Raw genomic sequence first — 24,743 nt, forward strand, 5'->3', positions numbered from 1 at the left:
GGAAACGGATACAGCCAGGGCTGAATCACCTGCAATAATGCCTCTTCAGAATTATTCTAAGAGCACTCAAATGAGCAGGGAAAGCTGTTTAATTTTTTTGCTGATAAACACGTGAAACGATTTTTCTCTCTGAATTGCAGTACCTGTAACACCACAAAGCCTTTTAGAAGTCTGTAAGAACTATTAATCTCACATTTCCCGTGAGCAATACAGCATTCTTTTGCCAGTTGTTCTAATTATTTTTTTGCCCATCTGAGGTGTTGTTCTCCTATTTTTCATCACTAAGGAAGAGAAAACACATAGATGTTGTGAGAGATGGAAATTTTACTGTGACACACACACCAACATGTGTTATTTTTTGTTCCAAATGAAAGAAATTCCAGATCACTTTATAGTTATGGGCCAATACTCAGTCAAATAGGATCCTCAATGTCTACACAACACGAAGCCCTGCCATTTCTGTCTTTTTGACACACTGTAGACTCCAACAAAGCTGATTAAATCTTTTATAGTGTTATATTTTGTACTTAGAGCAATTGAAATTGGTTCTCATCCTTTCAGTGCATGACTAGGTAAGAAAAAAAAAACCAAGTAAAACACTTACTTTAATTGGATGCAATTTATATGTCTGTGTACAAAATAAAAATGAATAAGTTTATGATTGCAAACTGCCTAGCTTGGTTTAAAAATGCATGAGAACTATTTCTAAGTTTCTGTGTTAAAGCTGAATTAAACATATAAGATAATCTTTAAAATGAATCAGTAATACAGATTATTTTTTTTTAGAGCTCAAATACTTAGACAGTGTTGGCCCACAAAGCTAATTTTTCATGTGATTATAGAGCACAGCATTTTAATGGGAAATTTTTACCCCAAAATCATAAATAAAACACCCATGTTGATACTAACATTATCTGCTGTAGAATCTTAAAGTATTGCAGATGAGATGAAAACTTTGTGTTTTGCTATTTAAAGTTAGGAGTTAAAGTAACAATGCATGTTTTAGCCCTGTCTTGTTTTTAAAAATGTCTTATGTTACAAATTTCATCCAACCCTGTGAAGTTTCGTGTTATTTAGGGCTTGAAAACTGTTTGTGTATTTGAATTCCAGTTGTGCTGATGGAAAAGTGAGCTTGGTAAATTTCTCTTCAGTCCATAGACTTTTCTGAGGTTGTGTGGGAGTGCATAAATGTTCATAAGGTGCAAGCCTTGGTATTGCTGTGATCCACTAAAAATCCTCTTCTAAGGGGATTTTATTTTGATACAATCTCTGTGTCTAATGAAGAGCTGAGCTGGAGCTCGATGGAAAGGTCTGTGCAGAGAGGGATGATGTGTGTAAATGTGTCACACACACTTTTACAGTGCCAAACAGACTCTTTAAAATGTCTGTTTGGGGTGCTGCCGAGCTTTGGGTGGCTGCTGCATCCAGCTGTTCTATTGCACAATTACACTGCTTTATAAGGAACATTTACAAGTGACATTTATACACTTTGTCTGTGTAAACATCTATAATGTGAGTGTTGATGTGTTACACTGTTGCTGGTGTTGGGTACTTTAATTGTTTGGGTAATTAACACTTCAGTTCACCTCTGCCATTTCCTCAGTGAGCCCCAGCAGCAGCCACTGCTGTGCCACACACAGACACCAAGGCATGACAGCAGCTGGCCCAAGGCAGCCCTGAGATGTGTGACACTAATTAAATCAAAATCTCCAATTTAAAAATAGGTTCCTTATAACTAATGAGGAGTGACCATCTACATGAGACAATATTCATTTTTTACTTCATTGATCATAAATTATTGCTGTGGTGTGTTGTAGTAAATCACCAAAAAATCCATTAGCAAAGCTTTTTTGTCCCTGCAAGTACAAAGAATATTAATTATTTTTGCTTCCTGAGAACATACTTTTTTTTTTCTTTCTCCTCATCACCGACAAATGTTTGCAAAGCCATTCCTTAAAAAAAAACAGGGAATATAAATTAGCAATGGCTTTGCTGATGTTGGTGCATACAAGGGCCTCCCTTTATATTCTGATACATGCTACATGCAAGGGTTTAGGATTAGGATTTTAATTTTTAGGGTCTGTGGCAAAGAGCACAAATTCTCTCATCTCTGTGGGAAGTTTTGTCACTCAAGCTGAAGCTGTGCTCATTGAACAAGATACAAAATGCATTGATGCATAACTGTATTATGTTGGACCATTGTGATGGAAGACTGTAATGGCAAGAATTGTTTTATTGTTGTTTTTAGATTAAATAAGCTACTGCCGCACTGAGCTTTGCAAAACTAGGCAGAGATTTGATTTTTAAGAAAAATTCATGCTACATGTGTTCTCTTGTTGGTTCTTTGTTCTTGCTTCCAAACACCAACCATTTTTCTCTACAGATAAATATCTTGGTTAGTGTTTCCTGACTGCAAGGAGGGGTTTTTGTTAGCTTGTGTGAGATAATGCTTTATCTTCCACACTATCTAATATTGCAAGACTACATCTTTTTATTTATAGCAATTTTACATGTAGATTTTCAGGTGAAATGTGAAATTTAGGAATATTTAAGCCATATCAGAGATGTAAAAACTATGCAACACGTGTTCCTTATATCTATATTCACAATTTGAGGACATTATAGAATGGGAATGGGAAAGGTGAGGTACCATATTAGCATGGTAGTAGGTCTTATGTGCATATGAAGCAGTAGAAATAAGGTTCTGATTTAAGCAAAATGGCAGAAATGAGGATATTTATCTTGACTTTAGTAAAGGCTGGATTTTTATAACCTGTTCCATAGGAATGAAAATGTCACTTTGCAGAGAGGTGCAACCCTGCTGACAATAACAGTAGACATTCCAACCTCATCAGTTCTTTGAATGGATAATTTTCACTAGCATCAGAAAAAAATGCAAGCATAAACATATTTTGTACTTTAGGTGCTTGTCAGTTCCTCTGTAAAATAAAGTTAGGTGTTTGTGTTACCCTCTCCCCTGAACTTTGTTTTCATTCTGGTACAGTGTTGCAGTGCTTGAGCACTATATTCACTTCTTATTGATAATATTCATATTTATTATTTATATTTATTATTATTTAAATATTAATTTATTTATTACATTGATCTCCTTAAACTGAGAGAATGAATATTAGAACTCCCCAGGCTACACTACTCTCAGTTCCTTTCCTCTTCTCTTTGCCATCACTTGTTTGTTTTTTTCTGTAACCAGAACAGTGTGGGTGAGGTAAAGTTTGGTGTTCCAGTTGTGGCCATGGATTTCACTGATCACCCTGAATGTTGTTTCAACAAAAAACCAAAAAACCAAAAAAACAAACAAACAAAAAAAAACCACAGAAAAAAAAAAAACCGACAAAAAAAAAAAAAAAACCCCAAACCTAAAAAACACCCCACTTTGTCACTGTATTTGATCCAGAAATTGTTACATTTAGAACTGTTCAGTGAAAAAATACAAAAATACCCCAGTCTTTTTGAATGGTAGCATTAGGTGGAGGTTGGCTGAGGAGGTGATCTTTTCTCCCTTTGCTAGGTGAATTTTCTAGTTTGAGATAATTTAGCGATGCAGAAATCCAACTTCTTTTAGGAATATAGATGGACTTTCCTGTTCATGAGCTGATTTTACTATTAAAAATCTGAATACCTGCGTGGCTTTTATAGCTTTAGTGGCAACATTAATGTTAGGTGGAAACCACACTTAATTCAGGTCCCGGTTCTGGTGGCTGCTCTTGGCCTGACCCCCCAAGAGCTCTGCTCTGCCTCCAGCCCCACCCCAGCCTGAGACGCCCAGAGGGGTTTTTGGATAATGATTCAGCCCTGAGCTGTTTCAGAAAGATTTCCTCCACCTCTTTTTTCCTCTCCATCAGCTTCTGTGCAACCTTCAGCACGGCTTTCCCCCTGTCTCCAGTGGCCATCAGCTCCATTACAGAAGGAAGGATGAGTCCTGTGGCTCTGTTAATTATTTACATCTGTGCAGAGAGGATGAGCAAGTGTCTGACACACAGAAAGCAGTGAGCAGGAAACAGAGCCAGAGGGGAAGTGTTTGCTGCAAAGCCATCTCAAACAGAGCTGGCAGAGCCCTTATTGTGGTTTGAAATGAAGTATTTCCAAAATCAAAGTTGTTGTGTAATGTTAGATTTAGACTGTCTTGCTGTTTGCTTCTCTGGTGTGTACAAAGCCACACAGAGGAGAAGGGGAGTGTAGAGCTTTACCCTAAAATTCTGGTGCTCATAAAGCCAATATCCATCTGCTGTGTGCTGCACAGGTGAGTTCATTTGTGCACAGTTCTGGTGCTAAGGGTCTCACAGGAGTCCAGGAATGAGAGTTTGGTGAGCCACTGTGAGCCTTGTTAAGCTTTACAGCCAGATAGCTTCTTGAGCTGTTTTCTTGCTGTAATGCACAGAATTAAGAATCATCCTTTGGAAGGGAATTTTAATGTGGATTTTTTTTTCTTTATTATTATGTGTTATTGACTGACCAAACTATATATCACAGAATCATTTAGGTCTGAAAAGCCTGCTAAGATTATTGAGTGCAGCACCACTGTGTTCACCACTAAGCCATGCTTCCAAGGGCCACATTGTCTTTTAAATATCTCCAGCGATGGTGACCCCACCACTGCCCTGGGCAACCTGTCCCAGTGCCTGATCACCCTTTTGAGGCAGAATTTTTTCCCCAATATCCAATCTAAACCTCCCCTTGTGCAAATTGACTCCATTTCCTATTGACATGGAGTATCCTATTGATACTCCATGTCCTATCACTTTGGAGAACGGACAGACCTGACCTGGCTGTGCCCTTTTGTCAAGAAGTTGTGTAGAGCCAGAAGATCCCCCCTGAGCCTCCTTTTCTCCAGGCTGATCCCCTTTCCAGCTCCCTCAGCTTCTCCTGGGGCTCCAGCCCCTTCCCAGCTCCATTTCCTTCCCTGGACACGCTCCAACCCCTCAAAGTGTCATGTATGAGGAGCACAAAACTGAGCACAGGATTCAAGAGGAGGCTTAAACTGATCCATGCAAGTCCTTGATGGATTTGGGATGTTTGGCTGGGCTAGCTGTTTTGGTGGGATTTGTGAATGTTTGGCTTGGGTAGCTGTTCTGATAAGATTGGGAATGTTTTGCTGGGGTAGCTGTTTTGGTTGGATTTGGGATGTTTGGTTGGGGTAGCTGTTCTGGTTGGATTTGGGATGTTTGGCTGTGTTAGCTGTTTTGGTAGGATTTGGGAATGTTTGGTTGGGTTAGCTGTTTTAGTAGGATTTAGGAATATTTGGCTAGGGTAGCTGTTTTGATGGGATTGGGGATGTTTGGCTGGGGTAGCTGTTTTCTTTGGATTTGGAATGTTTCACTGGAGTAGCTGTTCTGATGGGATTTGGGAATGTTTGGCTGGGTAGCTGTTAAGGTTGGATTTGGGAATGTTTGGCTGGTTAGCTGTTTTAGTCAGATTTGGGAATATTTGGCTCAGGTAGCTATTTTGATGGGATTTTGGAATCTTTGTCTGGGGTAGCTGTTCTGATGGGATTGGGAATGTTTGGCTGGGGTAGGTGTTTTGGTTGGATTTGGGATGTTTGATTAAGGTAGATACTTTAATTGGATTTGGGATGTTTGGCTGGGGTAGCTGTTCTGATGGGATTGGGAACGTTTGGCTGGGGTAGCTGTTTTGGTAGGATTTGGGAATGTTTTGGTAGGATTTGGGAATGTTTGGCCGGGTTTTCTGCTGCCTGTGCAGAGCAGAAGGAGCTGTTGACACCCCCAGGTAAAGAGCAGACACTTGTCACCAGGTGTGTGACAAGTGGAGACAGCACAGATAGCTGTAAATGTGACTCAAAGGCATCTCCTGATTTCTGAAGTTCTTCATTTTCTCATTTATTTCTGTTTGTTTGGTGTTGGTTTCTACAGTCTTAACTCCTCTCTTAGCTTTGGTCATAAGTCATGACTTTTGTGTGCTGGAGCTGCATTTGCTCACTTGCCAACTCACAAAGCCCCTGGTTGCCACTGCTTTTATTGTTTCTTTGAAGTGTTATTTTGGAGATAAAATGCTGTGTCTGTGAGGTCACAGCTTACACTTCTTGTGCTGTTCTACTTTGCTCTTTTCAGTTATCCACATCCTGCTGTAAATGTTTATTATTCTCCTTACATGGGCAGCTGAATACCTGATTTGATTGAAGGTGACTTCAAATTTATATTAATTATCAGTCTGCACGGTTGAATGAAGCATATAGATAAAAGTAACTATGGATAAGGGGTTACTTATGCAGCATAAATCCTTATTAAATATGAAATGCTTTCTTTGCATATATATATATCATAGCACAGAGTAAGGATTTTAAGTCATTTCCATGCATTTATCCCAGTGTTTCAATGTCTTGAAATGGTATTAGAAATGTGTCTCTAGTCTGTGTAAAAATTGACTTTATAAAGCAGTTGTGATACCATTAGATACCCTGTGTGTTTAGTTTACACTTACATCAACTCATAACTACAGAAATTAATACAGAGTGTTCAACCTCTTGTGAGAGTTCAAATATGTAAGTTAAAGAAAAAAAAAAAAGCAAAAGCCAATACAAAACCATCTAATTTTCCCATGAAAACAACATCTTCATTAAGGTACAATATGTCTTGTCTTGGCAGGGGCAGAGACATTACTTTAAGATGTTGTGATTATAAGTTTTCTAAAGGATAAGCACTTTTGAAACCCCTGGCTTTTGATAATGAACTGGGCAGAAAATAAATTGAAAATCCCACCTGTGAGAAGACTACTCACAATTAAAATTGTATCAGATATTTTATGTTACTTTGGCTGCATGTCACAGGTTGTTTTCTGCTGCCAAGAGTGATTTTAAAGAATAAGATTTTTTTTTTTAAAGAACAAGGTATTTTAAAGAATAAAGTTTTGAAATCAACTCTGCAGATTTAAATGTCATATTCCACACTCTGTGTCCCCAATAGAAATGGTGCACCATCCCGTTCCCTTCCAGTGAGCGTGACCTGGTGTGACCATATCAGAAATGGCTTTCCTGGGTGATTTGACAGCCAAAGCAATCTGGATCTGAAATGAATCTCTCTCCTATTCCCAGCCTGTCTATCTCTGGGCACAGGTTGTTTTCTGGATATTCAGGGAAAGCAGCAATAATCTGTGCACTTGGCCATAGAATGTGCCTGGCCTTGGTACCCTCCCCAGTCCTGAGCATCACCCCCTGTCCCTAGGGAAGCACCCAGTGCCCAAACCCCCTTCCCCCCTGCCTGCAGCCCTGGGGGCTCCCCCATGGCCCTGGGGGGCTCCCCCATAGCCCTGGCTCAGCTTCTGCAGCTCAGCTCTTTCCCCATTCCTCAGCCATCTGTTCCCAGACAATTACTGACAGAAACACTTGGATATTCTGCTGCCTGAGCTGACTCTCTTGAGCTGCTTGCATCCTCTTTGCCCTCCAAGCAGCATCCCAGGATGAATGTTTGAAACATCGAGATGCTGTATTACCATAATTGCAGCCAGTAGTTTTGACTATTTTTCCACCAACTGGCAAGGCTAGGAATTATTATGTCTTTTGAAGGGAAGAAAAGACACCATCAGTCTTTTATATTCTTAGCATTCTTGCACCGATGTAAAATACACCGAGATTATTTTGAAGAAGAACGCTTTTAAATTCCTTTTCCCCAAGTTCACTTGATAACACTGCCAGAAGTGGCTGTCTGTTAAAGGGAGAGTGAAGAGGAGTAAACAAGATAAAAAGCTACTCTTCTTTATTTGCATTAGACATTTCACAAAGTGCAGCAGCTGGGAAGGATTCAGTGGGAGAAGCAAGTGCTGCTTCAAAGGCATCACAACATGCAGCTTGATTTGGCTTTTTAATTTTTTTTTTAGTTTTTTTTTTAATAGAGGTCATAGAAATTGTGGGTAGGGAGATCTGCTGTCCTATTCTACTGGTGTTGATTGTTGAGACTTATTACCATTTAGAGTTATTTTGCAGACAAAATAAGTCACAAAGCTTCTATAAAACAGGACTTTTTGGGACTGAAGCTCATCTTTATTTTTAAGTCAAGTTGCCCTCCACACATGATGCTTGTAACAAGTGAATTTATCATATGAATAAGGGAATCACTTCCAGTCTTCTCCTTTCACAAGTGGTGCACAAAGTTTCTCTCAAAACCAAAACAATTCTAGTAATACTTCCTGGAGTGTTTTTCAGTGTCCCATCCTATGTTCCCAATCAAAGAAATCTTAATTAGAAAGCTCCTCTATTAGTATTTTGAGTTAGAGAATATGTTTAGAATTGCACAATGCTTGTGTCCTGAAGGAATCTTGTATTTTAAAAGCAAGTAGCATCAAATCAAAACTGTGATAGACAGAAACGTGTCAGACTAGTCTAGTAAGGGTTTAAATGTTAATAAGAGATTCCTTCTTTCACCTATTAAATTTAGGATGTATGTAAATATGTTTTTATAGTTTTGGCCACAGATCCCAAGTTTTCTGTTTGCTAAAGTATGAAAACCCTCTAGTGATCTAAAGTTTATAGTCATGTAGGTACCATGGTTCACATGCTTCACAGATCTATTTTTTTTTTCAAAGAATGTTCTCTGTTTTAGAAGAAAATACTTTTTCACTCCTCACATTCTATCACAGATGCTCTAACACAAAGAATAAGCAAATTATCACAAATCAGAAACTTAGTTTGGTTTATTTACATGTCAGGTTCCTGCAAGTACTGGTGCAGCTGAGATGGGAATCAAATTAAACCCTGTGTTTTTATATGACCTACCTGGCACTGAGCTTTGGGCTGCTTTATTTATGCTCTTCCTTGGAAGGTCTGCAGAGTCAAAGCAGTCCAGGAGGAGTCCTGGCACTGCCAGGGGTTGTAGGCACTGTAGGTACATGGGATGCTTCATGGCATGAGATGTCCTGCCTCCCGGGTACAAAATGAGCAGTAAAATGCCTAAACCCCAAACTCTCTGGTTTTCTCTTTCTCATTACCATAGTCAGCAAATCCTGATATCTAGGATAAATTTTGGTTTTTTTGTTGTTAAGTTCTTCTTATATTTTACTGAAAAATGCAGGGAATATGGAACTTTGTGAAACATTTTAATCCCTCTACATTTGAGTTGCGTGTATTTAACCCGGAGAATGGCGAGGATAGTTTGGGTTTCATCCTGGGAGCACACAAATCCTTTGAGACAGGATACATTCATGCACACAAGCATTACCTTCCCATGCCTAGAGCCAGCATGCTGTGTCCCTGTTAATCAGGAATTCCTCCAGGATGCCATTGGTGTCCCTCAGGGGTACCAGGTGTGGAGCTGGAAGGTCAGAGGAGGGAGCAGGGCACTGCATCCCTTTTTCCTGCACAAGGGTGGGCCCTGCTAGGGGCTCCTGCTTTGCTTGGGGAAGGAGAGCACTGCCCTGTGCTGTTGGGCGTTTTCTAATTGGGACAAATTTTGTATGTTAGATTTTTTATTTAATGGTCTGTGCTGAGAGGCATCTCAATTTGTTATAGAAGTTGTAGATTCCCCTCAAATGGTGTGTCCTGCTGCCTCCAAGAGACAAGACCTGAGAAAGCTGAGATTTTCCAGCTTATTAATTAGAGAGCTTTCGGCTACTGCCAGTGATTTCTGTCCTTCCTCCTGGAGTTAGTGCCTTGAGGGAGGTGAAAGCATCTTGCACTTGAGCACTGTGCATCCAAGGATAGATTTCCCTAAAGGACTATTGCAAACTGCATAGACCCAAGCTCCAGTGTGAGAAATCAAGGAGGTTCAAGTTGTTTTCCTAAAAGAAGTTTGGTCTGTGAGTAGCTAATAATGTACAATGTATAAATTATGGTTCAACCTCTAACTCAGCCAAACCCTTCAGACCTCTAAATGTTCTTTGCTGTGTTAAAAATCTCAAAGTCTTTATAGTGTGGAATTATGGGGGGGATTTTATCAGTCAGAACCATTTGTAAGAGATAAACAAAAGTGATTCTCAAGAGTCCCTAAGCTCCCTCAAAACTCCGTGAACCAAACACTTCAGGGAAAAGGGGACAGAGAGAAGTGATTGCAGCTAGGGTGGTATCCCAAAGGGAGCAATCACAGCATCCTTATCCTCCCCCTTCCATCCTGGACTCTGCAGTTTCTGAGGCAGTCTCCTGGGATGGACAAACAGTTTCTCTCATCTAATGCAGCCCACAAAGATGTGAAATTTATATGCATTTTCATAAATATCTACAATTATCTGCATAGCACAACAGTGGAAGTAAATACTGGTCCCTATTACTCCTGTTATGACTCTTGATAGGATATTCACAGGTCAATTGAAAACCTTGTAATGCTTTTTAGGGTCTGCAAAGATTATTTTAGCAACTGCAAAACACCTGTATTTTAGGAAATAATCCTCTGAGCCATTGATTTGTAATTGCACTAATTGTTTCTTGATAACTTTATGTGTGGTAACAAGGCCCTAAACTATACCAAATGAACAAATTCTTCAAAATTAACTAATACGCAGAGTGTTGCCCTTAGCTTTAAAAAGGAAACAAGGTGCAGAACTTGCTTTGCCACACGTAAAAACATGTGTAAGAAATTTTCCATCTGTTCTTTAGGTCCTGAGGAGCTGGATTTCAAATGCAGCCGGAACTTCATCAGCTGCATTGGTACCAACAAATGCATCCACTTGTCCCAGCTCTGCAATGGGGTCTACGACTGCTCCGATGGCTACGACGAAGGAGTTCATTGCAGGGGTGAGTGAAAATTGCTTTAACCTCAAATCTTCCACTGCATTTTCTTTTTTGAGTTCAAAGAGAACCAGAATTTGCTCATTGGGAATACATATAGGCATATATGTGTGTGTGAATATGTGTAAAACACCCAAAAGCAAACCGATAGAAGCGTATTTTAATGACAGAAGTGTATTTTAATTTAAAGCGTGTTTCAAATTAATTAAAAAAAATATTTTGTGTGAACCAAATGCAAGTAAAAAAGACACAGAGATTTTGGGACTTTTACTGCATTAGTTACTAAGCTTATATGATGGAAGCTCTTCTATCAAAAGAAGGATGAGGAAACTTTACTGAGCAAAAGTTGGGCAGCACAAACAATGTTTGCCACAATGAATTTTGTCTTCCTTATAACTTCTGCTTAAAAAAAAAAAAAAAGTCGAAGAAAACCACTGAAAAGTATATAAAATTTGCTATGAGCATTATCAATATATATCAATAAATACATAAAATATATCAAATTTGCTATAAGCATTATTTTGCAAGGAGGATTTTGTTTCAGGAGAGTTTTATGCAAATAATCTACTGTTTAATAATGTAGTCACCAAATTCTGACAATGAGAAATCTTAAATAGAAATTGGGGAAGGTCAACTATTTAATAGCTCAGCTCAACTGAGATGACTTTTTGAGGTCTGCATTGGGGATAGCTTTAGGGCCAAATCTCAGATACCTTGAATCAGTTATTTTTAATCAGCAGATTTCTAGATGAATGGTTGTTGATGATGTTCAACAGATCTGATGTTCCAAACCAGAAACCCAGAGACAGGTGCTGGGACTTCTGCTGCAATGCAAAATGACAATATACAGTGAAAGATACAATTAATGGTAGAGTTCAGAAAGTTAAATTAGAATTTAAAATTTCATGTGGACATATTTTCAGAGCTGTCAGAGCAAAATCTAAGCCCACACCAAAAATAAGCCACATTGAAAAAAGAAATTAAAATTAGAAAAAAAAAAAAAAGCCATCTGGAATTAATCACTGCAATACTGCTGACTTCACAAAACTACAAATAGTTATTTTTATCTAGCCAGGTGAGGATACAGGCTGTCATAAAATAGATGAAAATTCTTATTCACAGTGATAGGAATCATTTCTTTTCTTGAAGGCTGAACTGTTTTATAGTCCTCGTTCAATGAGCATTACACAAAATCAAAATTTGTGCCAGCATATCGGATTTAGCACTGGGCCCTGCATCCAAAAAAAACCCCAGAAGTTAAACTGGCCAGAGCACTTTTTTGGCTTATACTAAAACTTTCTGAAGTTGCAGGTGAGTGTTTTTCAGAGAACAGTATTGATTCATTAAATTCTGTTTAAATTTGTGTTCCTCAATATTTCATGATTTTTTTCTGTAAATTACTCTGGATTAAATACTGAGGATTAAAAATCTCCAGTGCTGAATAATGATTATATTATAACTCTCTTATATTTTTATTGTATTTTAAGTCTTTAAACCACAAGATTAATGGAATCAGAAAAAAAAAAAGAATTGACTAAAAGTACAATCCTATGTTAGTGGCCACGGAATATGTTTACATTTCTTATTGTACATGTGTCCTGTATTTTGGAATGTGATAGCACATAAAACACCCAATCTATATTCACATCCTTTTAATTTATGCTCAAATACACTTTGTAAGGTTCATGTTGATTCCCACTCCTTTCTTTATTATCATACATGAATATGAAAGCTTCCCAGTGGAAAAATTAATGTCTGCTTTAATAAATCACCATAGAATTTGGTAAAACATTCTGAATAAATATTTCTGCTAGACCACACAGAACACCTACGTAATGAAATGTCACTATCTAGGAAATGGTTAACAACTCATTAATATTGATTTTTCTGGCAGTTCCATATTTTTACTTGCTTAGTGGGGGCAGAATTGAAAATATCAGTGGACACATTTCTGTCAACAGAGCCAAAGAATGCAGCAAACCATAATTTTACATTATGGTCCTGTAGTTTGTTACAAACAATGTCAGTTAAAGTGTCATTGTGTTACATTCTTATATATCAAATATGTGGTATGAGTTCCTTATGGTTGTAATTACAGGGAGACATGTAATTATTGTCTCCCTCCCTCTCTCTCTCTCTCTCTATATATATATATATATATATCTTTATTAGAAAATTGTTTGGGTGACCTTTGAGTCATTCCTCATTACTTTCTGAGTCTTGAACACACAAGTCATATTTTGAACTCATTTTTGTGGCCAAAAGTTGCAAAGTTACTTCAGAAATCCAGCCAAACCATTAGCTTTTCCTTTATATTGCTCACAAGAGTGGCATTATCAATTGTGCTGTAATTAACGGTGGCCACGTGAAGTTTGTGATCGAGGAAGGCAACAGCAATTTTCAATATTGAATTGCAAGGAGCCCAGCTGGTCACAGAGCTGTGTTAACATCATCTCTTGCTGGGGACACTGACAGTGCTGTGTAAATAAGTCACAGTCCAAGCACCAGGAAAATCAGTTGTGGTTTGAAATATGGGGGTGTCACCAGGGCAAAGCCCATTTCAGGGCACAGGTAACTCCAAAGGGGTGAATTCTCTATGAACTAATGGAGTATAAGCATCCAGCAAGTGGAATTATTCTGATTTCTTTCTCTAAATTTAACATTTTCACATTAATTCATTATTGACAATCTTTTAGAGTTGTATTCAGGCCTGCACCTTTCCCTGGCAAGGGGAAATATGGTCATTGCTCCAGTGTGAAATGGTAATATATGGGAAATTTCAAGGGAATAGTAGTAAATACAATGACATTCCTGTATGATCATCTTTTATTTCAGGCACATATGCATTTTTGCAGGTGAATGTAATGCATAAATTCAGGAGAGGTTGTGGCAATATGAAATAAAAAATGTTTTATTACGCATGGTTGTTTCACATTATGTATTCCAATGTCCTTCAGAGGAGAAAGGGGTGTGTAATTCACTGGATTTGTACTTCAGAGCATACAATAGTGATAAGACATCTGTATTTGGTCATTTTGGACTCCTTTTCATTTTTTATCTAATTGAAGAATGCTTTAGAGAGTCTGAATAAGGGAGAAATCAAAATATATATTAACGTCTCCTATAAAGCTTATATTGGGGCTGTTGAGCTTTCTGAAAATCCCACCAATTCCAGCACAATCCAGCCCTGCTGAGTGGGGGGCTCACACCCATCAGCTCCTGGGAGAGTTGCTAAAGCTCAGATAAAATTTACCAGTGCCAAACCTAGAGCCAGGCTTGAGTAGTTCTAGTTGAAGACTGCTCCAGATCTGCTCTTGGCAATTAAGCTTCTTCCTTTGACACACCTCTCCAGGCTTCTTTGGAGAGCCAGGCCTTTATTTCAGCTGCACTTGCAGCCACTTTTACTGCTCAGCTGAGCAATGAGCTGAGAACTCTCCTGCCCCAGGGAGCTGCCAAATTATTGCAAACTGAACTTTTTAGTTCCAAGTCTTTCCTTCACAGGGTTTATCCCAGTATGGGGCTGGGGCTGGCTCTGGTTAGTTAGAGCTGGGCTCATGTGCCTGCAGCTTGTCCCAGTCTGATGTTGAAGTCTTTTAAAGGCTAAAATACCTCTTCTTCTTTTTTTTTTTTTTTCCTCCTGAAAGTTTTAGGAATGGCTCAAGCAAATATCTGTCATGGGGTTCATGGGGTAGTTGGAATTACCTGGCCTTGAGTACGTAAAGCATTAGATATAATTATTAAGATAATTTCTAGAGAATTGCAGTCACAATCCCTTGAATCTTAGTAAAGCTGTTTTTTTGTTTTGTTTTGTTTTTGTTTTTGTTTTTGTTTTTGTTTTTTTTTTAATAGGGCTGTGGAGGTGAGCTGTACAGTTTTATAAATCACTGCTTTATGTATCTGTATATGGCACACAATTGAAAGTGATGTGCCAAAATTGGGATTTGGTCTGAGTTAGAGCTACAGGAAACTAAAACTTGTACAGAATATGGAGATCTTCTTTTTTAATTAACTAACTTATTATTTCATAGCTCCTAGAATATCTGTGCTAATATTTTAGCTCTCCAGCCAGAAAATGCTAAAAGAATACTGCAAAAAATACCATACTCCTTCCAAGTCTTCAGATTATTTGGATCTTTATTAACTGTGATCTGAACCATAATCTCAGAAGTCTCTAATCAATACAATATTCAAAGGCAAACTCTGGATCATTTGGTATTAAAAAACTGCAGAACACACATTGAGAAGTTTTGGCCAAAAGCTGTTCTGTTTTAGCAGCCTAAAATCAGACTATTGTTTTTCTGTTTAGGCTTTTTGAATGAATTGCTATCAGAAGATGAAGATAAATGCTGCTATTACTCAATCATGTTTTCTTCTGGTCTTTCTACAGTTGAAACGGTGGGGAATTTTAAGTAGTGTTTGGCAGAGGGGAAAATACAAATTTCAAAATTTTAAGGAAAATTCAGACCTTTCAAGAATGATGCAAAGTTATAAAACTGAAAGATATGGACCTACATTTAGATCCTAGTCCTAATTTTATTCCTCCCCACCCGGTGAAGTTGTGGAATAAGGTAACAAAAAAAACCCTGAAACAGTCCAGAGTTATAAATGTCCCTCCATTTTCTCATGAGAGTTTTTCTGGAAGTAATGCTCACCTGCATCAGACTTCCCTGTGAACTCATTTGATTTATTCTGACAAGCTTTAAATCACTCATCCTTTAAGGCTGTGATGTACAAAGCCTCACATGAGGTTACTGAATCCTGGAACCCCCAGGAAATCTCCCAGAGCTCCTGATGGACCAGTGGGGCTGCTGGAACCATCAGGTAACATTTGGAATGATTCCCACTGTGACCACTCTGCATTGTGCAGCAAGGTTTCCATTTGGATTATGAGGCAGAAAAGATAAAAAAGTAGGGGTATTAAAATAAAAAATAAATAAATTAAAAAAAAAAAAAAAAACCAAAGAAAAAAAACCCCGTGTGTTTTTGCTTTGGAACAGAGCTGCTAGTAAAGAGTTCTATTTGTCTGGCTGAAGGCTCAATTTGCATAGTTTAGTATTATGATATCTCCTCATTTCAGCATCCAAACATCCAATTTTTTGTATATTACTGTCTTACCTATATTTTTGCTTCAATACAGCATGATCTAGCTCATTCAAATTAGCCAAGGTCGTTTAGTCTCTTCTACTGTCAAGACAAAGAAGCATGGGCTTGGTGATTTAATAACTTTCCATCACAAAATCCTTTTGCAGCAAAGCAAATTAGAGGAGGCTGGTGGGGGAATGAGCAGGGGAAGACATTTGAGTGATGTGGTTTCGTCCCACCTTGATGGGCTGCTGCTGAGGAGTTTTTAGGCTAGAATTCACAAAGGAAAGTTGTTGTGAAGGTATCAGCATTGTCTCTGTGTCAAATTAAATGCAGGATTTAAATGTTCGGCCATTTGTGTTGATAATGTGTGACAGCAGATCATTAATTGGTTCATGGTTTGTAGAGAGTGTTCTGATCTTGTCCTCTGGAGGAGCAACGTATGGAAATGGAAATAGTGCTCCCAGCCAGTGTTTCTATTTCAGTTGCAGTATCCACTTTCTTGAGAGACAATATTGGCTACTGTTCCTTGCTGGTGAAATCAAGTGTTGGTCAGGTCTGGCCTCCCTGAATACAAATTTTGATCAGTATTTTTAGCACACACATTTAAATAGACATGCTTTCTTCAGGGCACAGAAACCATGCTTGCAATAGCAAATGCAGTGTTGGATGGTTAACCCATGGATTTCCACATTATGAAAAAGAGGAGTAAAGATTATAACTCAAATATTTCAGGTTTCCTATGATCCTGTTGCCCAAGAAAATGCACAAAGTGCGGCAGAGATGTTAATACATCATGTTTGAGATGAGATGATGGTGGTTAAGGGGGCCAATTAGTGGTTGTTAACTGGTTCATGGGCAGGGCTGCAGAAACCCAAGGAAAGCAGCTACAGTCAGTGACCCAGGGGATGGCAAGGAATGATCAGAGAAATCTTTATTCTGCTTTCCAGGGATTTAGGTTAAATACTATTTATCGTTGCCTGCTGTTGTTGTTGCCTGCTGTTACTCTTTTGAGGCTGCCCTTTTTTGAGAAAACAAACATTTAAACTCATCCTATGAGCATCTCCTTTTCAGTTTTACTAGAGATGTTTTATTACCTTTCTGTCGATTAGTGTGCAGAGTTACCTGGTAATTTGTCCCTGTTAGCAAACAAATAATCTAATAAAACTCCTCAAGGAGTAAGAAATGCAGCAAGCTTTTTGTATGAATAAATCTCAAAGGATTTTTATGTAGATAAATATTCAGGGCATAATCTCTGTATCAGGAGTTCCAGACATTTGCATGGCAAAAAAACCCTGACACTCCTAAACTCAGCCCGCGAGCAGCAATTGTGGCTGTGTAGCTGCTGCCTGGCTGCCATTAGATCACATCACAGAGTAAATCTTCAGTGTATTTTCAATATCCAGGCCTCAGGGACAGCTTTTCACCGAGCAGAGACTGGGACCTGACACCAAATGCTTGTGAAGCACTGGTAACCTTGAGGCGTAGGGAGAGCGACAGCACGGGGTCTGTCTTCAGCTATCACCACCTATATTTGAGGAGATGGGATAGCTTAGACATCCTGAAATCTTATTTAGAAGGAATAATGCTTCCTTTTCAGTTTCCTTTTGGGCATTTTTTTCCTATTTTCTTTTTCAGGATATACATAAACTATTACATTGAGAATTTAGTGTGAGAATTTAATTACTGTTTCTTGCATTAGCTAATAGTAAAATTATATCTGCTGCAGAAAAACACATCTGAGGCATCTGCCCATCAATAAAACATGTCATTAAATTTCCATGTACTCTTTTTCCAGTGACATTATTTGCCTATTCATTGCTTCATTCAACAGTGTTAAAATAATTGGGCAACCTGGTGCTTGAAGTGAGGGGGAAAAAAAACCAGTGACAGGCATGTGTGCTGAAAAACGTGATTTTGGTCCTCCTAGAGCAATTTATAATGTCAGCCTAAATTTACAGAATGGTATCAAATTGGAGACAGAGAAGAAGAAAGAAAAGAGCAAATTCTGGGGCTAGCATCACATAATTTGTCAGAAGTGCAGTTGTCAGTTTTCTGCCCTGGGAGCCCTCAGCCAAGCTACACTACAAGACCTGGTTTCAAGTTCTTCCACTCCTTGCCTGGGGGGATTTGACTTCCCAGCTCCTGATCTTCCCAAGGTGAATAAACAAATAAGGAAACTACATCTGTTCTGTGAAGAGGATACTTTTGCTCCTCGGGGCTCTTTTCCAGGAGCCATAAACAGTTAAACATTTATTGTACAAATACTTGAAGCTGCAGGAGTGTTCATTTGCATTTGCAGAGTGAGTTCTGGTCTCTCACTTGTTCCCATCTCGGCAATTAGCTGTGTGTTGTTAAGCAGAGTGGTAAATTCTGGGAGCTGGGGTAGGAGTATTCCTACCTGGAATGCATCCACCTGCCTGACCACCTGTACACAGAGCACAGCAGATTCTGCATTTTCACACACTGCAATTCATAGCTGAAAGAAGGAGAAACCATATTTTTTCTTCCAGACAAGGGCTTTGCTTCGCTACCATTCCCTACTTGCGTTTTTCAATTTTAAACTCATGGAACTGTATAATCCAAAAGCCTAAGTCATTCTCAAACTGTGTAATATGGTTTAAAAATTAAAATTTGCCATTATTTCTGAGACTATGATAAACAAGTCAAGATGTCACCAGCAGTTTTAAGTGAGATTGATACTACTCAGTGGTGTGAAGTTTGCTTTGACACATTGAGAAATTACTCTTGCTCTTCCACTCAGAAGCAAGAACATGCACAGAGCGTACAAAACCTGATTTTCAGAATTCATTATACCCTCTCAGATTCCAGTCATCTTTTCTCCACAAAATTCAATGAAAGTGTAACTTAATCTTTAACTCACTGCAGTAATGCTCATGATTTTAGTTATATGACAAATGTTCAGATTAAAATACTGTGAGATGAAACTGAATAAGTTAAAAATTGTGGGCAACAGGGGAAAAAAATACCAGGAAGCAATGAAGTAAAACAGAAAACTGGGGGAACACAGAGCCCAGTCAATAGCAAGGTTCATGATATTTTATTTGAGGGATTGTCAGGTAGAACTACTTTAAATCAGTATTCTCTGGAACTATGTCCATCGAAGAATGGGAACATGTTCCAAGTGCGTTGACTCCAATATGAAAATAAAGAGTTTTCCAGGAGATTCCATAATCTAAAAATACTTTATCTCTTGTGAAAATGAGTGTGTTGAAAGCATTGTTGTTGTGCATGGGTGACAGGATATGAACTGTGCACATGAAAGAAAGAAGAAAAAAAAAATGTTCTGATGTGACCTGAGTCCTACTAGAATGAATGGCAGCATTTCCTTGGGTTTAGGCTTCTGGACTGGGACTATCCAAACAAACAAACAAACAAAACAAAACAAAATTTAATTCCTTTTTATTCAGGTGCTTATAAGCATTTACATGTGAAAAAAAAAATAAAAGAAAAAGAAAAAAACCTCCAGGTAACTGTTCCATCTGAGGAAGAATAAGCCGTATTTAAAGCTCAAGATGTGACCATGACCCACTCTCTGCAAATCAACAATAATTTCTGACATTAAGCTGTTGAAAAATGCTGCTGCACTTGCACTGGCTTTTCTCTTGAGTGTCTCTTTCTAAGGGTGGGATATCCTGGTGAAACAAATCCTATGAAATCAAACTTTTTGAGACGACATTTAGAATATTTCTAAAATATTTTCTGTCAATCTAGTCCTTCTTAAAATCCATTAACATGCAGGAAAATACCAGAAATGCAGTTTGGAAGATAAAGTATCTTTTACAGGGGATAGATTACTGGAACAAAATACCAGTGCCCACTTTCCACAAGGAAGTGTTGGCAACTAGGATTGAAAATGAGGAAAAATTAGCAGCAGTCATGATGATGATTCCAACAAAGCATTCATTCCACGCACAGTGACACTTTTCTGGCTTTTCAGCTTGGTTTTCACACTCATGTGAGAGAGATTCCACAACAGCTGATGTCACATTCCCAGAGCAAGATCAGTAAGGGAGAAAATGTCTGTGGTTTGCAAGAAAAGAATCATTCATAGTGGTTCAATCCCCAAACACGTTTTTTAACCCAGCTATACAGAAGGTCAAAATCCTCACTCATTAAGAACTAAATATGGTCTTTTTTAACAAATGCCCTGTTTAATTACCAGCAGGCAATTCAGCACAATTAGTTGCTGTCTAAGGTACTTTCTTCTTTTTTCTAATGGTCTTGCATATTTCATAGCCTCTTTCAAAGCCATGCATCAGATGGAGGACCTGCTACTTGTTTAATTGACTTTTTTCCCTCTCTTAATGATGTGCATCTCCTGGAATTTTAGCAGAGATGGGCCCAGCTTACAAATAAAAAAGAAAAAGAGAGTTCACAATCCTGAAGTAGAAGAACATTTGGTTGTCTTTTAACAAACTGAGCTTTTTTAATCCGCTGAAAGACAAGGAAGCAGAGCTACACAGAACATTTATAAGCAGGTAATTTTTAGGTTTCTACAGGAAAGACATGAGTATAGTTTTACATTCTCAGACTAATGGCACACAGTGGCATCAGGAGGATAAAAAAAAATGGGAATAAGTTCTGTTCTGCAAAATGTTACATAAAATGAGCACAGTTACATTAAAACAAAATTATTCCGACATCCTGAGGACTCACATTTAAGGTACATGGACACTAAAAATACTTCTGTGAGGCACAACTGTTCTGCTTTCTGCCATGAGCTGACACTTAGAATTTAGGTTAAAAAATAATCAATTAATTACTTATAAATTTAAGTGGACACAGTTTGGGGCTCATGCTTCTGTTTTGTGGAAAACTTGAATGTCCTGTGTTCAAAAAAAAAGTGAAGTGAGCCCTTCAGGAAGACCTGGGAATGCATCCTGCCCTTCCCATGAGAGCTGGATGTTTTGATTTTTAGTGAAGAGAAAAAATATCCCAAACAAAACCTAAACCAAAAGGGGTGTTGGTCACAATGTCTGCTATTAAAGGATAAAGCGCCGTCCTCTTCAAACTGTAATTTCTCTCTTGAGCTTAATGGAGGGGGGAAAAAAAACCAGCTTTAAATAGCAGCATGGCTTTTAGTGACATGGTGTGGGTTACAGTTCAGCTGGAGGAAAATGGAGATCATGGAGGGTCCCTCTCTGACTGAAAAGGTTGCTGGGCCCTACAAACGTGCCCTGTTTGGTTTTCCCAAGGAGAACCAGATGAAAGGCAATAAAAATGCCCTTACATGATTCCCATAAAGAGTCAGACTTTCTGCGGTTTGAAAACTCTTAATTTTGAAGTCCACCAATTTCTTGATGTTGTTTGGAAACTGCAGCAAGGACATGAATCATTCCAGTGCAAAAACACTCAAGTTTTTGGGATATAAATTTAATGTTAAATGCAGGAATTGGCAATCTCATGATTTATATATCTTAAAAAGTCAATTCATTACTTGTAATATTTTTTTTCTGCCAGTCTCGGAATTTTTTTTTCCTTCTGATGCCAAAGGTGTCTAGAGCTGAGAGGAACCATTTGGAGAATGCCTCAAGTTTTTTAAGAGTCATCACCAAGTCAGAAAGAGCCCTTGCTGTATCTAAAGGATATATACGTGCTCCATGTGATACATCCCTAAGGATTACACAAATCATACCAAGTTCCCAGCAGGCAGCTGGAGAGGGAAGCTGGGCAGGATGTAAAGGCACGCAGGTCAGGAATTGGCTGGATTTGAACCTCAGCTCTGAAAACATCCCCTGAGAACAGGGACAGAGAGCTTTGAAAGGATTCATCCCTCCAGTACTGTCATGTGGCAAATCAGTCTGTTGGTCTTACAGCGCCGCTCCTGGTGTTCACCAAGGCACCCAGGAAGCTCTTTTCAATAGATGGACTGGAAATAACAGTAGGAATGGCTGCTATGTTAGAATCTAACTAAAAGTACTGTCAGTGAAATACAATTGTGGTTAAGGGTGCATCTGCAGGCCTTTGCTGCTGCCTTCAGCTGTGGAAGTGCTGCTCACACAGGGCTTGTTCCCCTAATGAAGGCACAGCTGTGCATTTAGGGATTGACAAAGAGTGTGATTAGGGATTCTAGACTTCCAGAATAGTTTATCTGCCTTCAAAGAGTTGTTGTTAGCAACTAATTCTTGGAGAGATTCATTATTGTCTTGTGCTGAAGGCATTTCTGGAGGTAGAAGCACAGAAAAGCTGTGGCAGTTCAGTAAATCCTTGCATTGGCCAGAGTTTATATTCTGCTTCATTTGATGTTGGGGTCTGAATGAGCAAGTGAGACTGTGTAAAATCTGAAAACATTAGTTCAAATAGAAATTACTGGGTATCCAGGGCACTGGGAATATTTCTCTGTCTGCTCTGGGGTGCCCTGACCCCCAGGGGAGCTCTGACTTTGACCCTCACTCATGGAGAAAGTATCCCAGAATTCAAGATAGACTGGAATCCACAAAAGTGTGAAATAGATTATAGAGAGTAGTGGAGGTGTATCACTTGGTGAGAAATTGAGGTTTTGGGATTTTTAGTGTGTTGTGGATGGCAGCAAGATGGAGGGCGCAGGGTGTTGTCCTGGGCTTCTTCTTGATGTTTCTTCTTCCTTCTTCTCCATGGGTTTGGGTGGCATTTTGTAATTGGGCAGAAAAGTCTGCATTGCAGCTCTGTGGGATCAGTTATTGGGTTAAAAGGGAAAATAATCTAGGTGTCAGCTCTTAATTGGATAGTTTAGTCTTAAAAGCCCTTGTACCAAGAGATTGTTGGCCATTTTGTGCCTTCTAATGAAAAGCTGCCCAACTCACAGGAGGGAGACTGTTTTACTGATAAGAAGTAATAAACACCTGAGTCCCAACATGAACTGTTGGGAGGCACTGACTCAATCCAGACCCAGAGAAACCCACAACTGGGTGTTCCTTTGGTTTTGGTTGGAATATTTTTGCCATTTCTTGTCTCATCCCTGGCAGTGGCATTTTCCTCAAGGAGAGGCGGGCTCAGCTCAGCCATCCCGTGCTGATTCTGGGCGCAGAACCTGCTGTGCAGTGACCTTCTTCAGCTCTAATGCACATTCTCGCCTCAATTTCTGCTCAGGAGCTCCCCTCCCTGCATGCAAGGATTATAAATGGAGACCATAATTTGTTTGGACTATGTAAAATATGTCTGAGGCTTCCAAGGAGCTGACAATGCTGATGTTCAGCACTGTGAGTTCTGCTGGCAGGTAGCTCGGAAATGTTGATTATAGTGCTAAACATTGCTTGGACTTGCATCTGGATGTTAGAAAGGACATTTTTTTGAGGAAAAAAATGTGTGTGGCAAAAATATAAAACGAGAATTGATTCTTTTTTCTTAATAGCCATTAGCCAACAAGTTTTGGAGTTTTTAATACAAATTAATCTAGATTTTTTTAAAATTTTGTTGTGTACAGAAGGCTAGAATATTTGTAAATTAAAAAATCAAACATGAATTTAAAAACAATTTGATATTAGGTCTTTAGCAAAACACCACAGACTCTGCCTGATTTAAATTATAAGTATAGGTTTTGTTGTGTTCCCATGCTGATTTATTTTAAGAAGAGAGTTGCAGAAATCTCCACTAAATCCATGCTCTACGTAGAGGAGTTTACTTTAGGAAAGGTCAGACAATATATTAAGGAATTAGAGTTTAGAATTTTGAAAACATAGATTTTATTGATTGTGATCGAGATCTAAAATAATTACTGGAAATTAAGAACAAATAATACTTGATTCTTCAAAAATTTAATTTAAAATTTGAAAATTCCCTGCATTTGGATGAGAGGTTTCTTGTGCATTTGATATTATGATAGAAACTCTTCTGTGCAAAGCACAGATAATTGATTAAATTGGTAAAACAACAGTTGATCAAGAACTTTCTGGATGCAGAGGAGGTGAAGGTGGTGCTGAGATGAAGGAGACCTGTGGATCCAGGTGGGAAAATGCCCAAGGGAGAAGGAGCTTGCTATGCTTCCTGAAATCACAGAGTTCAGATATTTTCTTCCTGGGTGTTCTTGTATGCTCTGGACAGATTTTCCAGCAGGCAGGAAATAACCTGGAGCTGGTGGATGAGTAGGGCTAGTCAGAAGCTGTGAAAGCACATCTAATGTTGCCTGGAATAGACAGCCAGGCCATCATAAAGCAGCATGAAAATTGTTTTTACCTCAATGCTTTTTTAAAAAGAGATGTGTGTCACCAGCTGCAGTGTAATTTACTTTCAGAATATCATGCAAAAAATTCTCTAGTCTCCTCAGAGGGTCATCTAAATATGGATGTTTTCAAGGAAAAAAGATGATCAATCCAAAACCTACAGGATAAAGCTTTTCTAACTGTTTTGAAGTTCTTTTCGAATTCATCATCTTAATTCACACTTGAAAATGAGTCATATCCAAAAATGTTTTTTTAAAAATTACGTTTGTGTTAAAAATTGTGGATACTTGATACCTTTAAACTCAGGGATGTTCTGGAAACATGGAAAGATCTAATGTGAACTGGAGTTCTTGGCATATGATGGAGTTTTCTCTCGTACTGTCCATGGTGTTGGCTGTAATGTCCTGATTTCCCTCCTTAATTACCTGTAGAGCTGGCTGCTGAAGGACTGTAAGATTCCTGTGACAGAGGAATGCCTCACTTGATTGAGGGGATCTGGTTGTGTAGTCTGAACTCCTGGGCACTGAGGTAATAATGATTACCTTATAATAATTATGGCTAATCACCCCAGAGACAATTATCACACACTGAGGTGTGTGCATAAGGGAAAACCCGTGGTTGTTCCATGAGCTGGGATCAATGAGCCTGTAAGAGACTTTAGGGTGGAATACAAACACCCTGGCTGTTCAGAACACTTCAGTGACAAAATACACTGCCAAGAGTTAAGGGAAAATGCTGCCTCCTGTGCCTCAGTGAAAAACAAAATAATTTCTAAGAGTTTTGATTGATCTGCAAAATGAAAGAAAGTGCAA

The 24,743-nt window shown here is 38.7% G+C and overlaps 1 protein-coding gene across 1 annotated transcript in view; it reads left to right on the top strand.

The window, feature by feature from the left end:
* LRP1B (LDL receptor related protein 1B) overlaps window positions 1–24,743 on the top strand; it is a 481,313-nt gene that overhangs the window by 98,209 nt on the left and 358,361 nt on the right. Inside the window, exon 3 of the mRNA XM_031057232.1 lies at window positions 10,556–10,693. Within this exon, the coding sequence (XP_030913092.1) occupies window positions 10,556–10,693 (138 nt within the window). The remainder of the gene's footprint in view (window positions 1–10,555; window positions 10,694–24,743) is intronic.

This window comes from Geospiza fortis, unplaced genomic scaffold (genome assembly GCF_000277835.1).
Source record: "Geospiza fortis unplaced genomic scaffold, GeoFor_1.0 scaffold112, whole genome shotgun sequence".
In the NCBI taxonomy this organism is placed as follows: Eukaryota; Metazoa; Chordata; class Aves; order Passeriformes; family Thraupidae; genus Geospiza; species Geospiza fortis.